Here is a 17,797-nt window from a genome sequence, read left to right on the forward strand (position 1 = left end):
CAAAAGGAGCTGAGGAGAAGAAGGGCCCCAGTGCTTAACAAAGAGCCTCACACAGACGTGTGGTCGGAAGGGTTGGACTCATGTTTTAAGATGACGCAACCCGATTGCTGCTGCTCCTCAGAGCAGCCTGCATCCCTGGAAGGCTCTCAGTGCCCACCAGGCCACAGCCCTGCAAAACACCACTCCCAGGTCTGCACCCTTACCAAGTGCTGCTGGACATCTCACTAAGCAAACAGGAACAGCCTGATGGTGACACAGCTCGGTGGGATCCAGCAGGACTGAAACCAGCACAGCGGCCTTCGGGTGCCACAGGAACAGCCCTACACATCACAGCAGCCACCCACCCCTCCCCAGCTCCAGCTTTCTTGGAGCACATTCACACCAGAAAGTCTGACCAGCCATAATGGCATAATTATACCACGCAGCTAAACAAAAGGCTGGGAGATAAAGGAGGGCGTGGGTTGGCATGGAGGTAGTTTACACATCAATCAGATCATTACATCATCTTAAAAGAGAGGGAAGATCCACAGAGAGCCAAGCAGCAGCCAAGCATGGGGCACCCACATCAAGCTCTGGATGGGCAGCATAGGGACCAAGCTCTTGCTGTCCATAGGGAGGATCAACAGACAGCACCTGCTCTGAGCATCACTCCCATGATCCATCAACCAAGCAGGATATCAAGAGAGACAACAACGTGGAGGAACTCTGGCATCCTGCCTGCAGGGGTGTCAGCTTCAACATTCCCCCCTTCTTTTATGGTGGCTTCCCTCTGTAAGCAGAAAGCAGGTCTTATAAAAACATTTGTCCTGAGGAACGTTTGGAGATACTGCGCTCTGTGTCTAAATGCAGCAGCCCATCTCTGCAAGCCCTCATCGCACACAGCTCCTCTGTCATTGACTCTAAATGGAGGAGGGTTGGGGTGGTTTAGGAGCCAGGAAGGGCCAATGCACTCCACTGGGGAGACCAGGGGAGGATGAGCAGCACCATTTCTGAACCACTGATCCCCAAGGAGGGCAGTGGGTGGGGGTGATCCAATGGGAACCAGTGCATTAGGACCTTCTCCCCCGAGGAGGAAAGGGTTATGTTATGACCAAGCCTTTGATGTCTGCAAGCTTCACGTTGTGCAAAACCCTCTGCTTTGATGTTGCTTTAAGCACAGCGAAACCCAACAGAAAATCTCAAGCCTGGCCACCCAGCTACGGGCACAAGGACCGAACCCTGATACACAGACTGCTGCTGCAACAGAGGGAAAACACAACCATGTGAGGCTCACCCCACAGCTGCTCCCACACCACAGCCTGCAGAGACCTACAGCTCCAGGTATCCTATCAGACCCCACATCAGCCCTGATGCAGACAGGCAAGCAGGGTCCTTGCATCACTTCCCAATAGTGATGAAGCCCCTCTGTGCCCAGGACCCTCCCACCCCCAACAGAAGGATGTGAGCCCACAGAGGGACCCCCCCACCCACATCCTACCTTACGCAGCACCTGGGTCATGGCTTCTCCCACCCATTCCAGCATCACCACAGCTCTGCCATCAGACTGAGCCCTGCTCCCAGGGCCTGGCAGTTCTGCCAGTGGGGGCCAGGCTCCTCTCCATCCCAAACGCCTCTCCTCCCCTTCCACTTTTCCCTGCCTCCTCCCATGGGGAGTTTCCCAGCAGTTCAGTAATTAGCATCATCATCACTGATGCTAATAACAACACCACAGCTCCTGCCATCTAAAGCTCAAACAACTTCACAGCCATATCACGCCTCTGTAAGCTCCTGGGGTTGGCAAGGGGAGCAGCAGGGCTCCATCCTACAGTAGGGGAGGAGGAGGTGAGCAGGACCAATAGAGAGAACTGTTCAGGGCCTGGGAGGTTTGTTCTGAGCTCCTGTCTTCTGAGTGCAGGTACAGCTGCATCCCATACACCCAGATGGGCCATTGGGACACACTGCTAATAGAGGACTTGCTGTTAACCAATGGATTAAAGACATTTTTCTTTGAGCATTCAACAAAATGAGGAATAGGAGGGGACTGCTGTCTGAACAGCCTGACCAAAGCCAGCTCTGTGGGAGGGAGAGCAAGAGAAAGGGTCTGAGTTTGGTTCCGGCCTCTCTTTGCTCTTGGGTGGGGTTTGCTGCAATTTCATTTAAAAAGGCAACACGTGGAAACAGCTTTTCAACAAAGCCCACCCACGCTCCCATCCAGCAATGGGACAAAAGCCAAATGCAAGATGTTGACTTGAAAGGTTTGAAGGTCTGGACCGCACTACAAAGCCAGACTGGCATCACTGAAACCAAACAGGACAAGTAACCCAGAGCACACTACACAGCCACCATCCTTTCTGGAGGGCACTGTGTGTGTGGCAGGGCAGGGTCTGAGGCACAAGCTGTGTCCCAGTGGGGCTCTGCACATCAAAGCTTTAGTAGGGTTGGGATGGGGACATGGCACAGATGTGGCACTGAAGAGTCCAGAACCCAAACACCCAAAGTGGGATAAACCCTCCAACAGCAGTCTCAGCCCTGCAGCCTGGCCTTTGGGGCTGTGCACATATGGATGCGGTGTTCTTCCCTTCCTTGTCCCCATGCAGTTCTCCTGGATGTCCAAGGGCATTTCAGAAGCCACCAGGAAAAGGGTTTTGCACACCTCCACTTTCCCCCTTTGGTACAGGTACCGCCTGAGAACAAGCCCAGCCTAACACAACACACTGTTATTTTTATGGGACACAGGCTGTGGTCTGTTAGTTACCAAGATGGTCATTCTCCAAAGCACAAGACAGACAGTTGCCCATCACCTCCAGCCAACTGCACGGCTGAGTGCCTGATCTATTCTCTCCTGGAACAAAATGGGAACGTTTAGTGTCTGTGAGGAGGGAGATGCTGTTATTCCCTGCTGCTCTGCCTATCTCCAGTTCACTCCCCTGCTGTTTGTCCACCAGGAATGCTTGGAGGCTGAACTAAAAACACTTCTGGGGACTCAACCCACAAATCCAGGGCAAGCACAGAGAGCTGAGGCACTGCAAAGCCTGGGCACCTCGGTGAGCCCTTCCCTGCCCTCCTTGCCATTCACCAAACCCCTGCAAGTATGGTGACAGCTTGCTGGTGGCTGGCAGCATCCCGAGGGCCCTTCCTCCACACAGAGCCCTATGTGCTCACACCACACACTTCAGGAACACTCCTTGCTTTACTCTTGCTGGAGCACAGCTTTTGTTTGTTTTCTGGCTGAGTGTCCGAGTTAAAAATACAAGGCTATTTCTGGCAGAAGCAGGCTGCTTTTTTTCTGCCTTTGTATTCCCTCGGATGCCCTCGTGCTGCTGTCTCCTTTCTGGCTCAGATGAGCTTTGTTTTCCTTCCCAACCATCGTTGTTTGCTCCGGTGAGCAGCAGGAAATGCTTTTCCTATTAGACCATTTCCACCGACACTGTTGGGAATGAAACAGCAGCTCAGAGAAGCCTAAAAGAAGCAATTGGTGTAAAAAAACCTGTCTCCAGTGGTCAGAAAACAGAACAGAAAACCAGGACTGTCTGTGGCCAGAAAGGGATGTGCGTGACTGCACGGATCAGGACATGTTCTACCTGTAGCCCACAGTATGGGAACAAGGAGCTGTATTCAAACATCCCCTGTCTACAGGCAGGCTTCATCCCAAGCTCTGAAGCTCAGACCCTTTCTTACCTAAGATAAAAATATTGCATTGTGTTCTTTTCTTAAGCACCAAGGAAAGAACCTCTCTCCTGGCTTGGGTTGATTCCACCTGGATTCAATGGAGCGATTACGGATCTGTAGTGGTGCATTACAGCCTCAGTATAAAGCAGGAGATCCCATCCCACCAGCAAGTCTTTGCTGTGACAACACACCCCCAGCAGCAGTGAGCTGAGGGCTCAGGGCTTCTCACCAAGTCCAAACGTCTCTGAGCCCCCTGCCGGGACCCAGAAATGTGTCACTGTTTGTGGGTGTGATTCCCATCTCCAAAACTGAGAACAAAACCAACACAGCTGCAGGAAACCTCCCCAGTGCATTGCGTTTGCCAGCACCACAGCATGAACACCAACACAACCAGAACACAGCAGCCCAACAAACAGCTCAGTTGTTTGGGCTAAAGACATCAGAAAAGGCACAGTAAGAGCTTTCCAGGACTCAGATGCCCATCAGCTTCAGGGAACCAAGCACAGCCTGAGTCAGAGCTGCTCACCACCAACCACAGGACTTGTTGCATGCCCATAACCCCTAAATCATCATCATCATGACCAGCTCCTGCCCTTTTGGAAGCACGCTTCCATCAACTTCTTTCCAGACAGAAGCTCCTAGGCAAGGATCTGCCATCGTCTCACCCCAATCACTGACTAATTAAGGCATGCTGTGCACACTAAGCACACCCATGGAGGCTCTGCTTCCCACCTAATAGCCGCACCACCATCCCTACCCTAACATGGAAAGGAGGAAGGGATGACAATGTCCTAAGAAGCTCCTAAATGAGTATTAAGGGAGAAAAGCACTTCTTCCTACCGACTGTGGCACTTGCACTCGGACTTGACTGCTATCCAGGGCTGATGTGCACGTTCCCTGGGGCCTTCTCTCCAAACCCAGCTGGTGCTCCCGGTATTTCTTTGACCTCGCAGGTAAAGACAAGAGCTCTTTTCCTGAGATCTTCAGGTCTCCCACGTGATGGCTGTCCCCATTCTGGTCCTTGGGAAAGCAAGAAATAGTCATTGTACAAATTGCTCGTCTCAAGAGCTGCTGCCCTAAGATTCAGAACGCAGGAGATGGACAGAAACAAGGAGTTAATGTAATTTAGACTGCGTGAGCTGGTATATTTTGTATCGTCACAGAGGATGGTTTTAATGAGTAGAGGGGAAGCATCACCCAAACCACACACAACAGTCAACTCCTCCACAGGGAGAGCTGAGACAGAAGCAGTCTCCCCTTAAAAAGAACCAGAAAACAGGGATGGGGATAAAGGCATGGACACTGGAAAGGCAGAGATCCCCAAAGGACCTGAGGTCACACAGCACACCAGTGGGTCAGCACAGGGTCCTGCAGCCAAAAGGAGTTTTCCACTCCTTACAGTACAAACAGGAATAGTGAGAATGAGTAAGGAGAGTTTCAGTTCTTTAGATGTTATCAATAGGACCGACTGCAGCCTGGCTGGTGTCCACACCTTGAAAAGCAGGCACTAAAGTGGCAGCACAGAAGCTGCTTTGCTACCGTGGATAGAGGCTTCAAACCTCTTCCTTCATGCCAAAAGGATAAATGACTCAATTACAGCATGTAAGCACCTTCGGGGTGAAAGCCAGCATGTGATAAAGAGATTTTTAGCTTGGTGAAAAGAGGAATAAATAAGGACTGATGGCTGGGAGCCGAAAGCAAAGATCAAAACAAGGAGCAGAGCTGGCTATAGCAGGGCACACAGCAACACTGTCACTGCCCATTGGGCTCTGGGCTCCTGTGCTCCAACCCACAGCTCCCATTTGCTCCCCCCCAGGACCCTTGAAGCCCACCCACCCCCCTGCCTTGAAGGATGCTCAGCTGTTACAGCATTAGCAGCAAACCACACATCAGCAAAACCAACTGCTGTGTTGGGACACACAACTGAGCATCACTCTGGCACTGCTGTCCTTGTGATGCTCTTCAACCCAAAGGCTGAGCACAGAGCCCACCTAGACCCCTCCCCTAAGGCAAGCTTGATGAAGCCATACAGCAAACCAACAGCAACCCTGGGCAGCCCCAGCATCTCCGTGCAGGATTTTCTGAGGGATGTAAATGAGCCCCATAGGTGGGAAGGCTCAGTGCCCGCAGCTGTCTGTATAAGCAGCCTTGACTCTGGGGAGAGAAAGAGAGCACTGCTCTGCTCAAAGCTGACATTTCCAGCAGTGCACTGGAGCAGGAAAAGTCCTCAGAGCCCCTTTAAACAAAATCCTCTGCCTCCTGCAAGGCACAGCTCCCACTTCTGACCTCTCCTTCCTCCCTGCACTGAGCAGAGCGCTCTGCTGGGTTAATAACATGCTGAGATGCGCCACCAGCCACTATAGGGGCCAAACTGCTCCCCTTATCCTCTTTGATAGAGGACTTTTTTTAATAAATAAAGTTCAGAACAGCCTTTTTCAGCTTTCGATTGTGAAGTGCCTCTCCTCCAAGCTCTCTAGAAACCCCCTTGGTTTAATGGTTAACCCCATTGATTCCAGTAACACTCTCTAATTGTGTCCTTCCCTCAGCAAGCCACCATGGATTGCTACCCACACTCAGTCCCCAGGGCCAGGCAGAATGCTTTGCTCACCTTTTCAGAAGGGAACTTCAGCAGGTCTAAGCTGTCCATGCTGTTTCTTTGGACTCTCTTGGGCCTGGCTCCTGCAAAACAACGCACACTCACATCAGGAGGTGTCACAGATAAGATTCAAAGCAGGGCAGCCCCTCAGCTCCTGCTGCTCTGAAGTTGGACAGATGGGATGCTGCAGCTGCATTGTCCTTGAGATTCAAGTGTGTTTTCTCCCTGTTGTTATGAATCTTGGTCAAAGTGCTATCACAGCAAAGTCAACAACAGCCAGAGCTGTACAAACCTGCATCGGGGCCACACTGTGACCGTGGGTCCCAGCTCTGCAACCCCAGAGTTACAGCCCCCACCTCAGAGAAGTCATGGGACTGGCATTGAGAAAAATCATACCAAAAACATAATGTGTGGGATTGTTGCCTTATCTTCACGTTTTCAGCTTAAAGAATGCGACTGGGACACAGCTCAGAGCCTTCCTCTGCAGTCACAAGGGCTAGAAAACTAAGTGAAAGAGCAACCTTTCGTGGGCCTAGTCATCAAGAAGATGAAAACTTTGCCTCGACAAGTCGTAGAATTTGAAAGCATTTGTGATGCATGATATTTCATATAATTACCTTAATTGCGATACCCTAATGGTAACAGAGGGGCTTCAAACCAGACCTGTGTTCTTCAGACTCCCATTAGCTGCAAGTCTCCCTCCATGCTCCCCCCAGCTGCCCTCCCTTCACCACCAGCACAAAGCGAGCAGCACTGGGATGCTTTTAACACAGCTGGGAAAGCTTCTACCCTCTCTGCCTTCTGTCCCCAGTCTTTGCTGAGGGTTTGATTTAGCTGAGAGCCGTGCGATGCCCCACATCAGCAACAACAAGCACAGCAGGAAGAGAAACACTGGACTCGAGGTCCCACGACAACTCCCAAGCTTGGGGAGGGTCCCAAGTCCTGGAGTAGGGTGAGGAGCACACGTGAGTTGAAAGCCATCCTCGTGCAGAGCCCTGAGAACGGAAACCACTGAGCTGCAAGCAGTTCCTGCAACAGCAAATTCATCGAGCCCAAGGGTCCCTTGGTTTCCCACCAACGTCTAAACAGCCCAGCCTGCTGTGTGTAAAGAACACAAAACTACCTTACTGCTTTTGTTTCAGCCCTTGGCTTACGTTAACTAAGCTTCCCACATCTTTGCTAAAGCTGAGGTCCTCGGTGGGATGCACAACACCCCATCCTCACCCATGGGCACCAACAGGATGGAGCGGTCTCCTCCTGTATTGCCAGGAGAGCAAAGTAAGCTAAGTCAGATGGCACACGTAGGTTTGATAGTGATGCCCAAGAGGTGAGGTTGGCACCTGGAAGCCAGTGTGCGTCAGAGCAGCTTCTAATGACTGCTTCCAGGAAAGCCCTGGAGAAGCAGCATGTGCCTGATTAGATAAACACGTGTCCCTTCTAATGGCCTGAAGAGTTGTTAATATACACCTCCATCCTCAGGTGCTTTGGTACAATTCACAATAGCATCAATCAATCACAATAGCAACCATCAGTCTCTGATCTGAGAAAACCTGCCTTCCCCCTTTGTTAACTAAATATACGTAGTCAGACTGCCCAGCAATTAGGGCACACAAAACAATTCATCTTTTCCAGTTATTTCGATGCTGATGTTCCTCTGCTACTGCACAGACCTCGTATCCAGCTGAGCCAAGAGAGTAACTAACTACAAAGCCAACTCCAAGCATCCCAACTCAACTATCTGCTTCCTGAACAAAACACAACCAGCTACGAGGCCAAGAGGGGCCCCAAACGCACCCAGTTCCATTTTCCCTATCACTCCAGAGCCCACGCACACCCACCTTCCAGCAGAGCAGAGGGAGTCCCATACTTACAAGCATACTGCAATAGAAGTGGTCCCATCAGCTTGCTGTCCCCAGGCAGGATGGTTCCCCAGACAGCCCCAGATTGCATGTGCTGCTCCAGCCTCCTCCAAAGTCCCTTCTCCCAGCAGGGCCCACAGCCCTACTGCCATACAGACATCCCCATCCTCCTCTCCAGCACCAACCGACACTGGTGGACGCAGCAGACTGAGCAGCTGAAAACCCGTGTCTGTTCCTCTGTAAGCTTTTCTCTCTCCAGTATTTATTGGCATGTTTACCAAGCCGACTGCAGAGTAACTGAAAACCTCAGGGGCATTTCTAAATGCTCTCTCTGTCTTTAAGGTTTGCTGAGGTCTCTAATAAGAGCGAGCTGAAACCTTCTTGTGAACATCAGCTGAGCACAGCTGCTGACTGCCTGCATTCATGGCTTGTTTTCCCTGCAGCTCCTCAGATGTTGTCCTTCTCAGCACTCAGGGGATGTTGTTGCTTTTTAAATTCTTATTTCCCCCTCCCAAATCTCACCCTTCCCCCCCACCAGCCTCCTGTGATCTCAACAGTCCAGCAAGAAGGTTGGGTTTCTATTTTTTTCACACTCATTTTCTGCTCTTGCAGATCAGTTCCTGGGCTGTTCAACCGTTTCCACATTCCTCTGTTTTAAAACTGGAAGCAGCCTCCCCCCAACCTGGGAAGGAGCAACGAAGCCCAGGGGAATCTGACTGCAAGAGAGCACAAGGATGCAACTGAGACACCCTTGTGTCTCCTGGCTCCCTCACATCCCTCATCTCACAGCTACTCCCTGCTTTTCTAACCCAGTTTATTCACCTCCAGATACTTCTTTTTCACATCCATGCTCTGCAGGGACCCCCACCCTTGTGTTACCTGTGATGACACAGATGCAGCATACTTTATTTCCAATCATTTTTCAGAGCCAGAAGCTGGGCAGTGCACAGCCCCTGCTGTCCTTGTGCTGATAAAGCTGAACAGCATAGGGCAATTCTGCTTCTCAGGATTTCTAGGGCTTCACCATCACATGTAGGGGAAAGATCACACCAGCCTCTTCTGCAAGAGCTTCTGATAGGCTCAGCACATCGCTCCATGGGGTTCCGGTCCCCATAGGGCAATGAGGCACTGGGAGGACCAGCTGGGTTCCTCCCAAGGGGACAAGCTCACACAGCAAGAATCTCTCTCACAGTACCTTGCTACCATGCAGGATGTAGCAACAGAGAACTCAAGGAAGTGTTTTATCATAGAACAGCCATGGATCACCCCATGCAGAACTGCATTAGGGTAAAACTAGGCAGACAGAGGGGGCAGTTCTGTTCCTGCATGGGCAGTCTCTGCATCCTGCTGGCACTCTTGAGACCTCAGCATTGACAAGATCGAGCACAACATGTGTAGCAGCAGCTCAAGGAGCCCTGCCAGGAGCTCTCATCAAGTTGACATGTGCTTTGAGGACTCCTAGGCTCTTCCCCCTCCCCAGCCTGGAGAGAGATCCATAGACAAAGCAAGCTCCCAAGCACAGAGCAACCGACAGTTCTATTTGTAGGCCTGGAACACACTGTCTCCCTCCGGGTGACTGTACCTGAATTAAAACTGACAGTGAACTCCACAGAAAACTGCTGGGGAAAGGTTACATGGCCAGCACTGCTCTGCTCTCCCCCCCCTCCTCTGGCTCTCATGGCTGAGCAGTGCACACAGCAGGTCAGGGATGTAGCCCCATGGCAGCTCAGGGGCAGCAGTTAGCCCACAGAGCACTTGAAAAGGCCATTTCTCTCTACGCTCAAACCAACTGAGATACCAACTCTAGACCAGACTGTTTGCCCTCCCACATTTGCACAGACCCCAGCATTTCAGAATCCTCGGTTCTGTCAGACAGCTCCAAATATTGTTAAACCTGATTCAATTAGACCAGCCAAGCAGTCAGCTGGGGGAGAAAGACAGCTCCGTAAACCTCAGCCACAACTGCAGGGATACAACCCAGCAATCTCAGTGAGTACAGAGCATCTCAAATCTTACACTGCTGACACCTAATCTGACATCTCCGTTGAGCTAGTGCTCCATTATTACAGCCAGTGCTCTCCATAGAGGAAAGAGGAGGATAAAAACCACAGCAGCAAGGGAAAAAAATCAAAAAGCATCCAGCAGAACAGGCATCTCATTTAGGGCTTTAATTAGTCTTCAAATACATAATGGGTTCTAGTACTATAAATCCACTTGACCTCTATTAGTGCCAGCACTTGCGTGATAAATGCTGGCATTTGTTTTCCCTGTTGATGTTACTGGGATAGAACAGTGCTTTCCTCTAAATAGAGAAAGCAAGTAGTATCAGTTATTTACGATGACTGGGCCATAAAATGCTGGCACTTTTGTGTATGGAGGAGGAGAATCTGCTCATCCACCCACCTTCTGAATTGGAAAGGACCAGGAAAATCCCAACATTTATGGCTTCTTCTATGGCCGAAGACATGGTGAGATGGCTGAAACAATCCTTCTCTCCCTGCCGACTAGCTCTGTGATTGACAACAGCCATGAACACGTACAGCTTGTAAGAGAAAGGACCCGAAAAGGACAAAGCCAACCCATATCTAAGGGCCAGGGAGAGCAGCAGGAAGGTCACAGCACGTTGTCACATCAGACTTCCTCAGAAATGCTTTGGACACACACAAGATCCTGCATTCTCAGCCCTCAGTAGCAAAGCTGGAAGCCAAAGGACAGAAACAAAACAACTTCTGCTGGGAAGACTGGGCTCCGGTGTTTGCTCTGCAGTGCTGTGTTCATTGGCACTCGGACCAGCACACAGCTGAGCAAATATCAACCCTCCACACAAGATCCTGAGCACAACAAAAATCTTCTCCAGAATAACAGTTTTACAGCAGCATCCCCACCCCCAAAAGGGGAAACTCTTCCATCATAAAAATGCATATGTACACACAATAGGCACGAACAAGAAGTTACTTTTGAATCACGATGCTCACCCTCCTCATTTGGTGGAAGGCATTTGACATACGTGGCATCCAAACCTGACAGCCTCCAGGATCCCATCTGACAGCTGAACCCCTGTATGGCAGCAGCACTGCATATCTACGTGGCACCCAGGAGCTCCATGGAGTGCAGTCAGGGTGGGCATTGCAGGATAAGGATAAGGTCATCCTACATCTCACAGCCTTATAAACTCTCACTGATTGCTGTCACGTTGATCACATCCTCAAGTCCAGTTCCCCCCCTCACACCCATCCTCAATGGGTGTTTATTCTCTGAGTGAGGCTGGAACTTGGCTTTCTGCAAAGAAAGCATTGGCAGTTCAGGCCAAATAATGAAGCATCTCTGCCTGTACATGCAGGATACTCAGCGCACCCAATGAAGTCAAATACAAGCTTTGGAGCTTGCGGGAAGCTTGGAGCTGTGCTAGAGGTGGCCTTGTGTAACCATGGCCTCCCCCAGGCAAGGCTTCATAGATTAAGCATTGTGAGGACAGAAGGATTATCTGGGAGATAAACTGAACCCACTAGGGCAGGATGGGAGGAGGCATGTAACCTTGGGGCCAATTCAAGACCAGCCAGGATAGGCTTGGCAAGAACACCTGGTGTTCTTCTATGTGCAAGACCTTCTCTGCCAGTATGTAGCAGAGCCTCATAACCTCTGATGTTCAGTTACCAGCTCACATTGAACAAGCAGAGATCAGAAAGAAGCCTAGTCTGAGCTAGAAAGCGACATGCAGCAATTAACAGAGGCAACACCTCCAGCAGCCAAACAAGCCCAATTACAGTAGCTGTGTCCTACAGGGCAAGAGAAAGAATGATATACACTGGAGTCATGCAGTGATCAAAGGCCACAAAATCCTACAGAAAAAGAGGCCACATCCTTCATCCTTCCCTCCTGTTTGCTCTCGTGCATCAGCTACCAGCCTGCAGTGCTTTCTATCTACTGGGACACATTCGGCCACAGAGGAATTTACATTTGTGAGCTCTGGTTGTCTCCTATAAGCTCCCAAGTCTCTGTGCTATGCAAAGCTCTGCAGCCTGAGGGGCCAGAGGCTCTGGCCTTTCCCTGTGAAGTGGTAAAGCAATCCACATTCAAGCACACAAAGACCGTTAAAGATGAGAAGTAATTTTAGTTGGGTGAGGAAGAACTTGCTTGCAGTGCAAGCAGGGGTAGAACCAAGCAGGGGTATCATGATCCTAAGGGTAACAGTGCACTGTTAGAGTTCTCATAACCATAGCTATTTCCTATGTGTTGGCTACCAAAGAAAACTGCCTGGGGAACCTTGATGCTGGAAGCAGGCACAGCAGGGCTGGAACAGCAGCCAGAGGGGACATCAGGCTCCCAGCTCCCATTGGGGCTGCAGAAAGGAGCAGACTGCTTCCATGAAGTCACTCTCTCACAAGAGGTGCCTTGATTTAACAGACTGCTTTGCCAAAGGCCACGTTGTACCTCTTCTGCCAAAGGATTCCAGAACAGGCTCCTTCCGTGCTCCTCCTTCCCTGCCTCCCCTGGCACCAAGATGAAACAAGCACCTGAGTTCCATTAGCACAACATCCTTTCCTCCAAGCCTGGAGCATTTCCTCTGCTCTGAGCTGAGAAGTCTGAGCACTGAACTTAACACCAAAGCTGCACTTCACACTGACACTGGGAAGGAGGCTCACGTACAAAGCAAATTTACAGGACTAAACACTACTCAAACTTTGAGAAGAACATATATTTTTAAACCCCATAAAACTAATGCTGGGATGGTCTGAGTCGAGTGCTAAATAACTTGATTCAGATCCAAGTGACTCAGAGGTTCATCACCCCCCGTCAGCGCTGCTGGAGTGATTTAGCAGCTGTAACAGCAGAGGTTACTCAGAGAAATTAGAAAAGACTCATCACAAGACATCTGAGGGATCATTATCCTTTAGTCTCCATCCAAGAGCCCCCTTCCCTGTTCAGGCAGCACTCCTGCTGTCCCTTCTCCCTTAAACACCCCCCTCTCCCCCCCAACCAAGGACTGCTGCAGCACTCAGAGCCCTCTGGACACCTTCCTGCAGCTGCCTTGGTGGGAGTGAGCATCCACATCCCGGAGCAGACCAAGTACAAACCTGAACTCACCAGCTAAGGCTCCACAGAGCAGCTAGTTGCCTGAGCACAGAAAAACACCTCCCAGGCCACACTGCATTCTGCCTCTGAGGACCAAACCTGACTGTCCCCCAGCACACTGCCTGACAGCAGGGCTGAGCAAGCCACATAGAAGGAAGGCTGTGGCACAGCATCCCAGCCTGAGGCACAGGAGAGCAGCATTGCCTCCTTCCTGCTCTGCATCAGCACAAGCCTGGGCTGACCAACCCATCTCAGCAGCCCTAAATGCTTGTTAGATCCTTCAAAGATATTTAAAGCAAGCAAGCAAACAAGACTGGGAAAACATAAAAGCAGATATTTTTTTTTTCCTATCCCCAATTTATTTGAGGGTTCAAAGATTCCTGTGAAGAAGCTCAGAATTGCACTGAGGATGAAAAGACCCACATTCAAAGCCACACAGATCTGGTCACTGTCCAGGAAGGAGATGGTTTGTGCCTGCCCAAGCTGCTCATCTATATACAACCTGAAGCTCATCAGACAGGGATGAGCAGAGCCCAGCACAGAGGCTCCTGAAACCCAAGCGCAACCCAGCAGAGCAGCCTTGTGTCCAACCTTTCTTTCAGCAGAGAATGTGCAGAGTAGGAGAAGCCTGGCTCACAGCTGGGCTCTTCCCTGCCCTCAGAGCTCACCATGCACAGCTGGACAGCAGCAGCTGCATACTGCAACCAGCACAGCAACCATGCCAGGAACTCTGAAAGCAGCTACATGCCAACACCTCCTGGAACACCCGCATCCTCCCACCCACAGCAGCTGCCAGCAGAGGTGTTGCTCAGTGTCTCCTAGCACTGCTGCTGCCATCGGATGACAGCTGATGCTGATATGCTGCTGAGCACAGAGGAAAAAATGGTCCCGAGTTGGTTTTCTCTTTGAAGCAGCACTGAGAACACTCCTGCACTCACTGCCTGGCCAGGGCTGCTCTCACCCCTTCTGCAACAGCAAGTCCCTTCCCTACATCCAGCAGGTGCCAGCCTCCAGAGCAGGGAGCTGCCAAGGAACACTGCCAGGTCATGCTTGTTGCAGTGCACACAGGGGATATGAGCTAACCCTGGTGGCACTGCCAGCAGGATGCTCAAGGAAAGGGTTGGGTGGAGTGCTGCAGGTTCACCAGGCACAGCTCATGCCCTGCAGAGCAGCAGTGTATGGGGCAGAGAAAGCAGCCAACTCCACAGGGCACCTCCCAGCACCAGGCAGCACATCTCGCTCTTCACACTGACCTTGACCTCTACAACACAAATCCCTCACAGACACAGCAAGCTCCCTTCTCTGCAACAGCAAAGTCCTATCAGGAGTCAATTCTTTACTTGCAGCGTGTGAAAGAGGGCAAGAGCACTTCTCATGGCCACATATTTGGCATTTGCAGACTCAGACAACCCCTGTTTGTTTGCCTCGTGTTTTAGCTACTCCACAGCTCCCCTCCGTTTGTTGCTTTAAGCTCTGTGTGTTTGCATTTCTCCGCAAGGTCGATGCTTTCACAAGACTTTTGTAGCACTGTCCCACTTCCCCGGCCTCCAGCTTTGTCTTCCTATGTCCAATTGCACTCAGAACATTAATTAAATCACAATGAACTCAACAAGAGGAGCCAGAACAGCAGAGGAAAACACTAAACGTTCCTTCTCCCCCACCCCCCAGCCATGCCCCCAGTAAAGCACAGACCCAAGGCTTGGAAGCAAGCAACTCATGATGGACACAGCATCCCAATGGTTTGGCTCAGGGCTTCTCAGCTGCACAGATTTCCCCATAACTGAGACTTGCTACAAAACTTTATTCTACCTGTTCGATGAAATTTGTGCACTTCACAGCGTGCCCGTCCTACCCAACCCACTCAGCATCCTTATGAATACGCAGTCATTTTATATCCTTAAGCTGTGAAAATAACGTGAAGGGAAAAAAAAACAAAAAGCAGCCTCTCCTCACCACAACATCCAAAGGCAGAGACTGCTCAGAAGCCAACCTGAAGCTCATATATCTCACCTGGGCTGGAGCACACAGCTTTCCCCACCTCTGACTCCAGCCTTGCTCTGCTGGAGGATGGCAGGGCACGCTGGCTCCTTTCCTCCCAGTTCCATATCTCAGGAAAAGCTTTAGCGCCGGCTTAGCAGCTACATCTTCAAGATCAATACACAAAGCAAAAGCTTACAGGCAGCATCCCATCACCTTCCCTGAGCCAGCTCTCCCACCAGGAAATAGAACACAACATCTCAGAAAGCATCTGCACTAACAAGGTCATATTTAATCAGCCTGCACCTCCCAGGGTGTCACTTCGATTGTCTGAATTAATAAACCTGTCCACAGTTACAGAGCAACCAGCTTCCGTGCCAGGCACCTCCAGACACCCTATGGTGGCAGCTGCAGGACAGACAGAGGGTCCCCAAGCTGGGGACATGTCAGGCTAACAGTGAAGACTCATCCACGCTGGGAAGCAGGGGCAGAATTGCCCAGAGCAGTGAATAGAGGCCATTTTGTGTGCCATCCCCAAGTCTTGTAGCTTCCAGCTTCAGCATCCCTGCAGGTGGGAGCAGCACCCAGCATGCCAACGCTCACAACCTGCCTTCAGCTCCTGCTGTAGTCTGATTCCTTGGGTGCTAATCAGGATGACAGCAGCCAAAAATCCCTGCCAGTCACCTTTTGAAAGCTTGTTCTATCAGTCACATCAGCTAAAAGGGCTCTGCAGAGCTCTACAAGAAACAAAAGAGGTTTGCTGCTTGGCGTGTGCAAGATCATTCCCAATGCAGATTAATTCCATTAACTCACTCTGTGCACAATTCGGGGTGGATCCTTCCCTGTCCTCACAGCTTATGGCAGGCACAGAGCAGGAGTGGGGGAATAAGATGCTGCCCATGGGCCTCGGTCAGAGCAAGGATTTCACACCACCCATATGTAATAATGAATGGTTCTGCTGTGAAACAACATGCTCTTCACTTGCTTCATCCTGCAAACATACTGCAGTCTCTTTTCTGGTATTCCTATTTCCCCTTATGTCATGCATTTGCACACATCCCCAGCTCCCCATGCACCATCCCGCTCCTCACGTGGCCCAGATGCTCACCTTGTGCCTCGTAGCCAGAGTAAGGATGAGCCATGCCCACATCCTCATCACCAGGGCCCAAGCCGAGGGCTGCCCTGAGCTGGGCCATGTTCACCTGTGCTGTCAGCTCTCCGGTCCGATCCCCAATCTGTGGGTGAAGCCAACAAGGCAATGGTTAAAAGGCAGCGTGCTGTAAGCCAGTAGCCTCTAGCAGAGTGCAGCCAGGCTCATACCACAGCAAACACACAGAGGATGCATCCTGGGGCACCATCCCAGGCCACTTTTCAACCCCAAACACTCAAGGACTGGGTGTCCACTGAGATGGTACAGAACTCCTCCACTCAGAGCCCTGTGGATGTGAATCCAGGAGGGATCCAACCCACACAGAGCTCCAGGACATGGATGTGTCCACACAGTGCCATGCTGCTTGTGCCCTTCTGAAGTGACTGGGTAATTTCCACCTGCTCGGGTGGATGGCGGGGATGGGAAGGAAGGAAAACTGAGACTGGCTTAGTACTAAAATTGAGACAGTTCAGATTGCCATCTCTTAACAGCACGAAGGAGCTGAAGTTGAATATTCAGGAATAGATCTTTCCAGTGGCTTGTGCTACTTAATACAGAGACACACAGGACAAGCAGCTGAGCATGCCTCAAAGGTTAACCAGGCATGAAAACGACTGCACTGCGTATCAGCAGCCAACACAGAGGGGTCACTCAGAAGCAGCTGCTAATCTTTAGAGAAACAGCTGCCTCTGTTACAGAGAACCTTTGGCCGCTTCCTTGGAGAAGCCCGAGTCCCCATTAAATGCCTTGCAACAGCTCTTTTGTGGTCCTCTGAGATAGACCACAGTGTGAATCGTCTTAGAACAGAACCATAAATCCCCACATTATTTATGACAAAGCCCTGAGCACCATTAAAGGGAGGCAGATCAAACAGCTTATCATCAGGCATAAATCCCCTGCCAATTACAAGAGATTTTCTCTTGACATCATCTCCAGAGAAATTACCACGTCCTGGTTGGGTCACACAGTCCTTGATGCTCTATTAAGTACTTCCCTGATTTCCACTTGCTCCAAAGTCTCTCCAGGGCCCCATCACTGTCAGTATGACTGTCAGGGCAGCTGTCTCACATGCCATAGCAGAAGCTCTCTGCCCTCACCTTGGCTGTCTTTGCTCCCCCATCACCCCCACCACAGACAGGTGTGAGGAGGGCACTGCTGAGCAGCACCTGAGAGCTGGGGCAGCTTCCAAGACTTCTCATCTTCCTCTCCAGCTGCTTAAGAAGGAATTTTGCACAACCTCGGGTCTCCTCGCAGCAGCTTCCCATGTGGTTATTCAGCACAGACCTCCTTTGGATTCAAATGTCACCATTTCAGGGCAGGAGGGGGAAAATGGTGATGGGAAATGAGTTTTAAGTATTAGCAGGTAGAAGTTTAACCTGCCTTTTTCTATGGGCAAAGTGCTGATGCTCACCACACAGCAGCACAGGCAGCTAACTCAGTTCCCAAGGCAAAAATGAATCAGCTTTACAAGAGCATCACTCGCTGCTAGAAGCT

General features: G+C 50.8%; 1 protein-coding gene across 3 annotated transcripts in view; it reads right to left on the reverse strand.

Annotated features, from left to right (window-relative positions):
* GPSM1 (G protein signaling modulator 1) overlaps positions 1–17,797 on the reverse strand; it is a 48,559-nt gene that overhangs the window by 9,740 nt on the left and 21,022 nt on the right. For 2 of the 3 annotated variants that reach the window (XM_072353043.1, XM_072353044.1), the window contains exons 9-11: positions 16,262–16,388; positions 6,257–6,327; positions 4,489–4,668 (exon numbers count right to left, since the gene is read on the reverse strand). In XM_072353043.1, the coding sequence (XP_072209144.1) occupies positions 4,489–4,668; positions 6,257–6,327; positions 16,262–16,388 (378 nt within the window). Of the gene's footprint in view, positions 1–4,488; positions 4,669–6,256; positions 6,328–8,115; positions 8,569–16,261; positions 16,389–17,797 lie in introns of those variants that run through there. The other variant, XM_072353045.1, reaches the window with a different exon arrangement.

Source organism: Excalfactoria chinensis, chromosome 18 (assembly GCF_039878825.1).
Source record: "Excalfactoria chinensis isolate bCotChi1 chromosome 18, bCotChi1.hap2, whole genome shotgun sequence".
NCBI lineage: Eukaryota > Metazoa > Chordata > Aves > Galliformes > Phasianidae > Excalfactoria > Excalfactoria chinensis.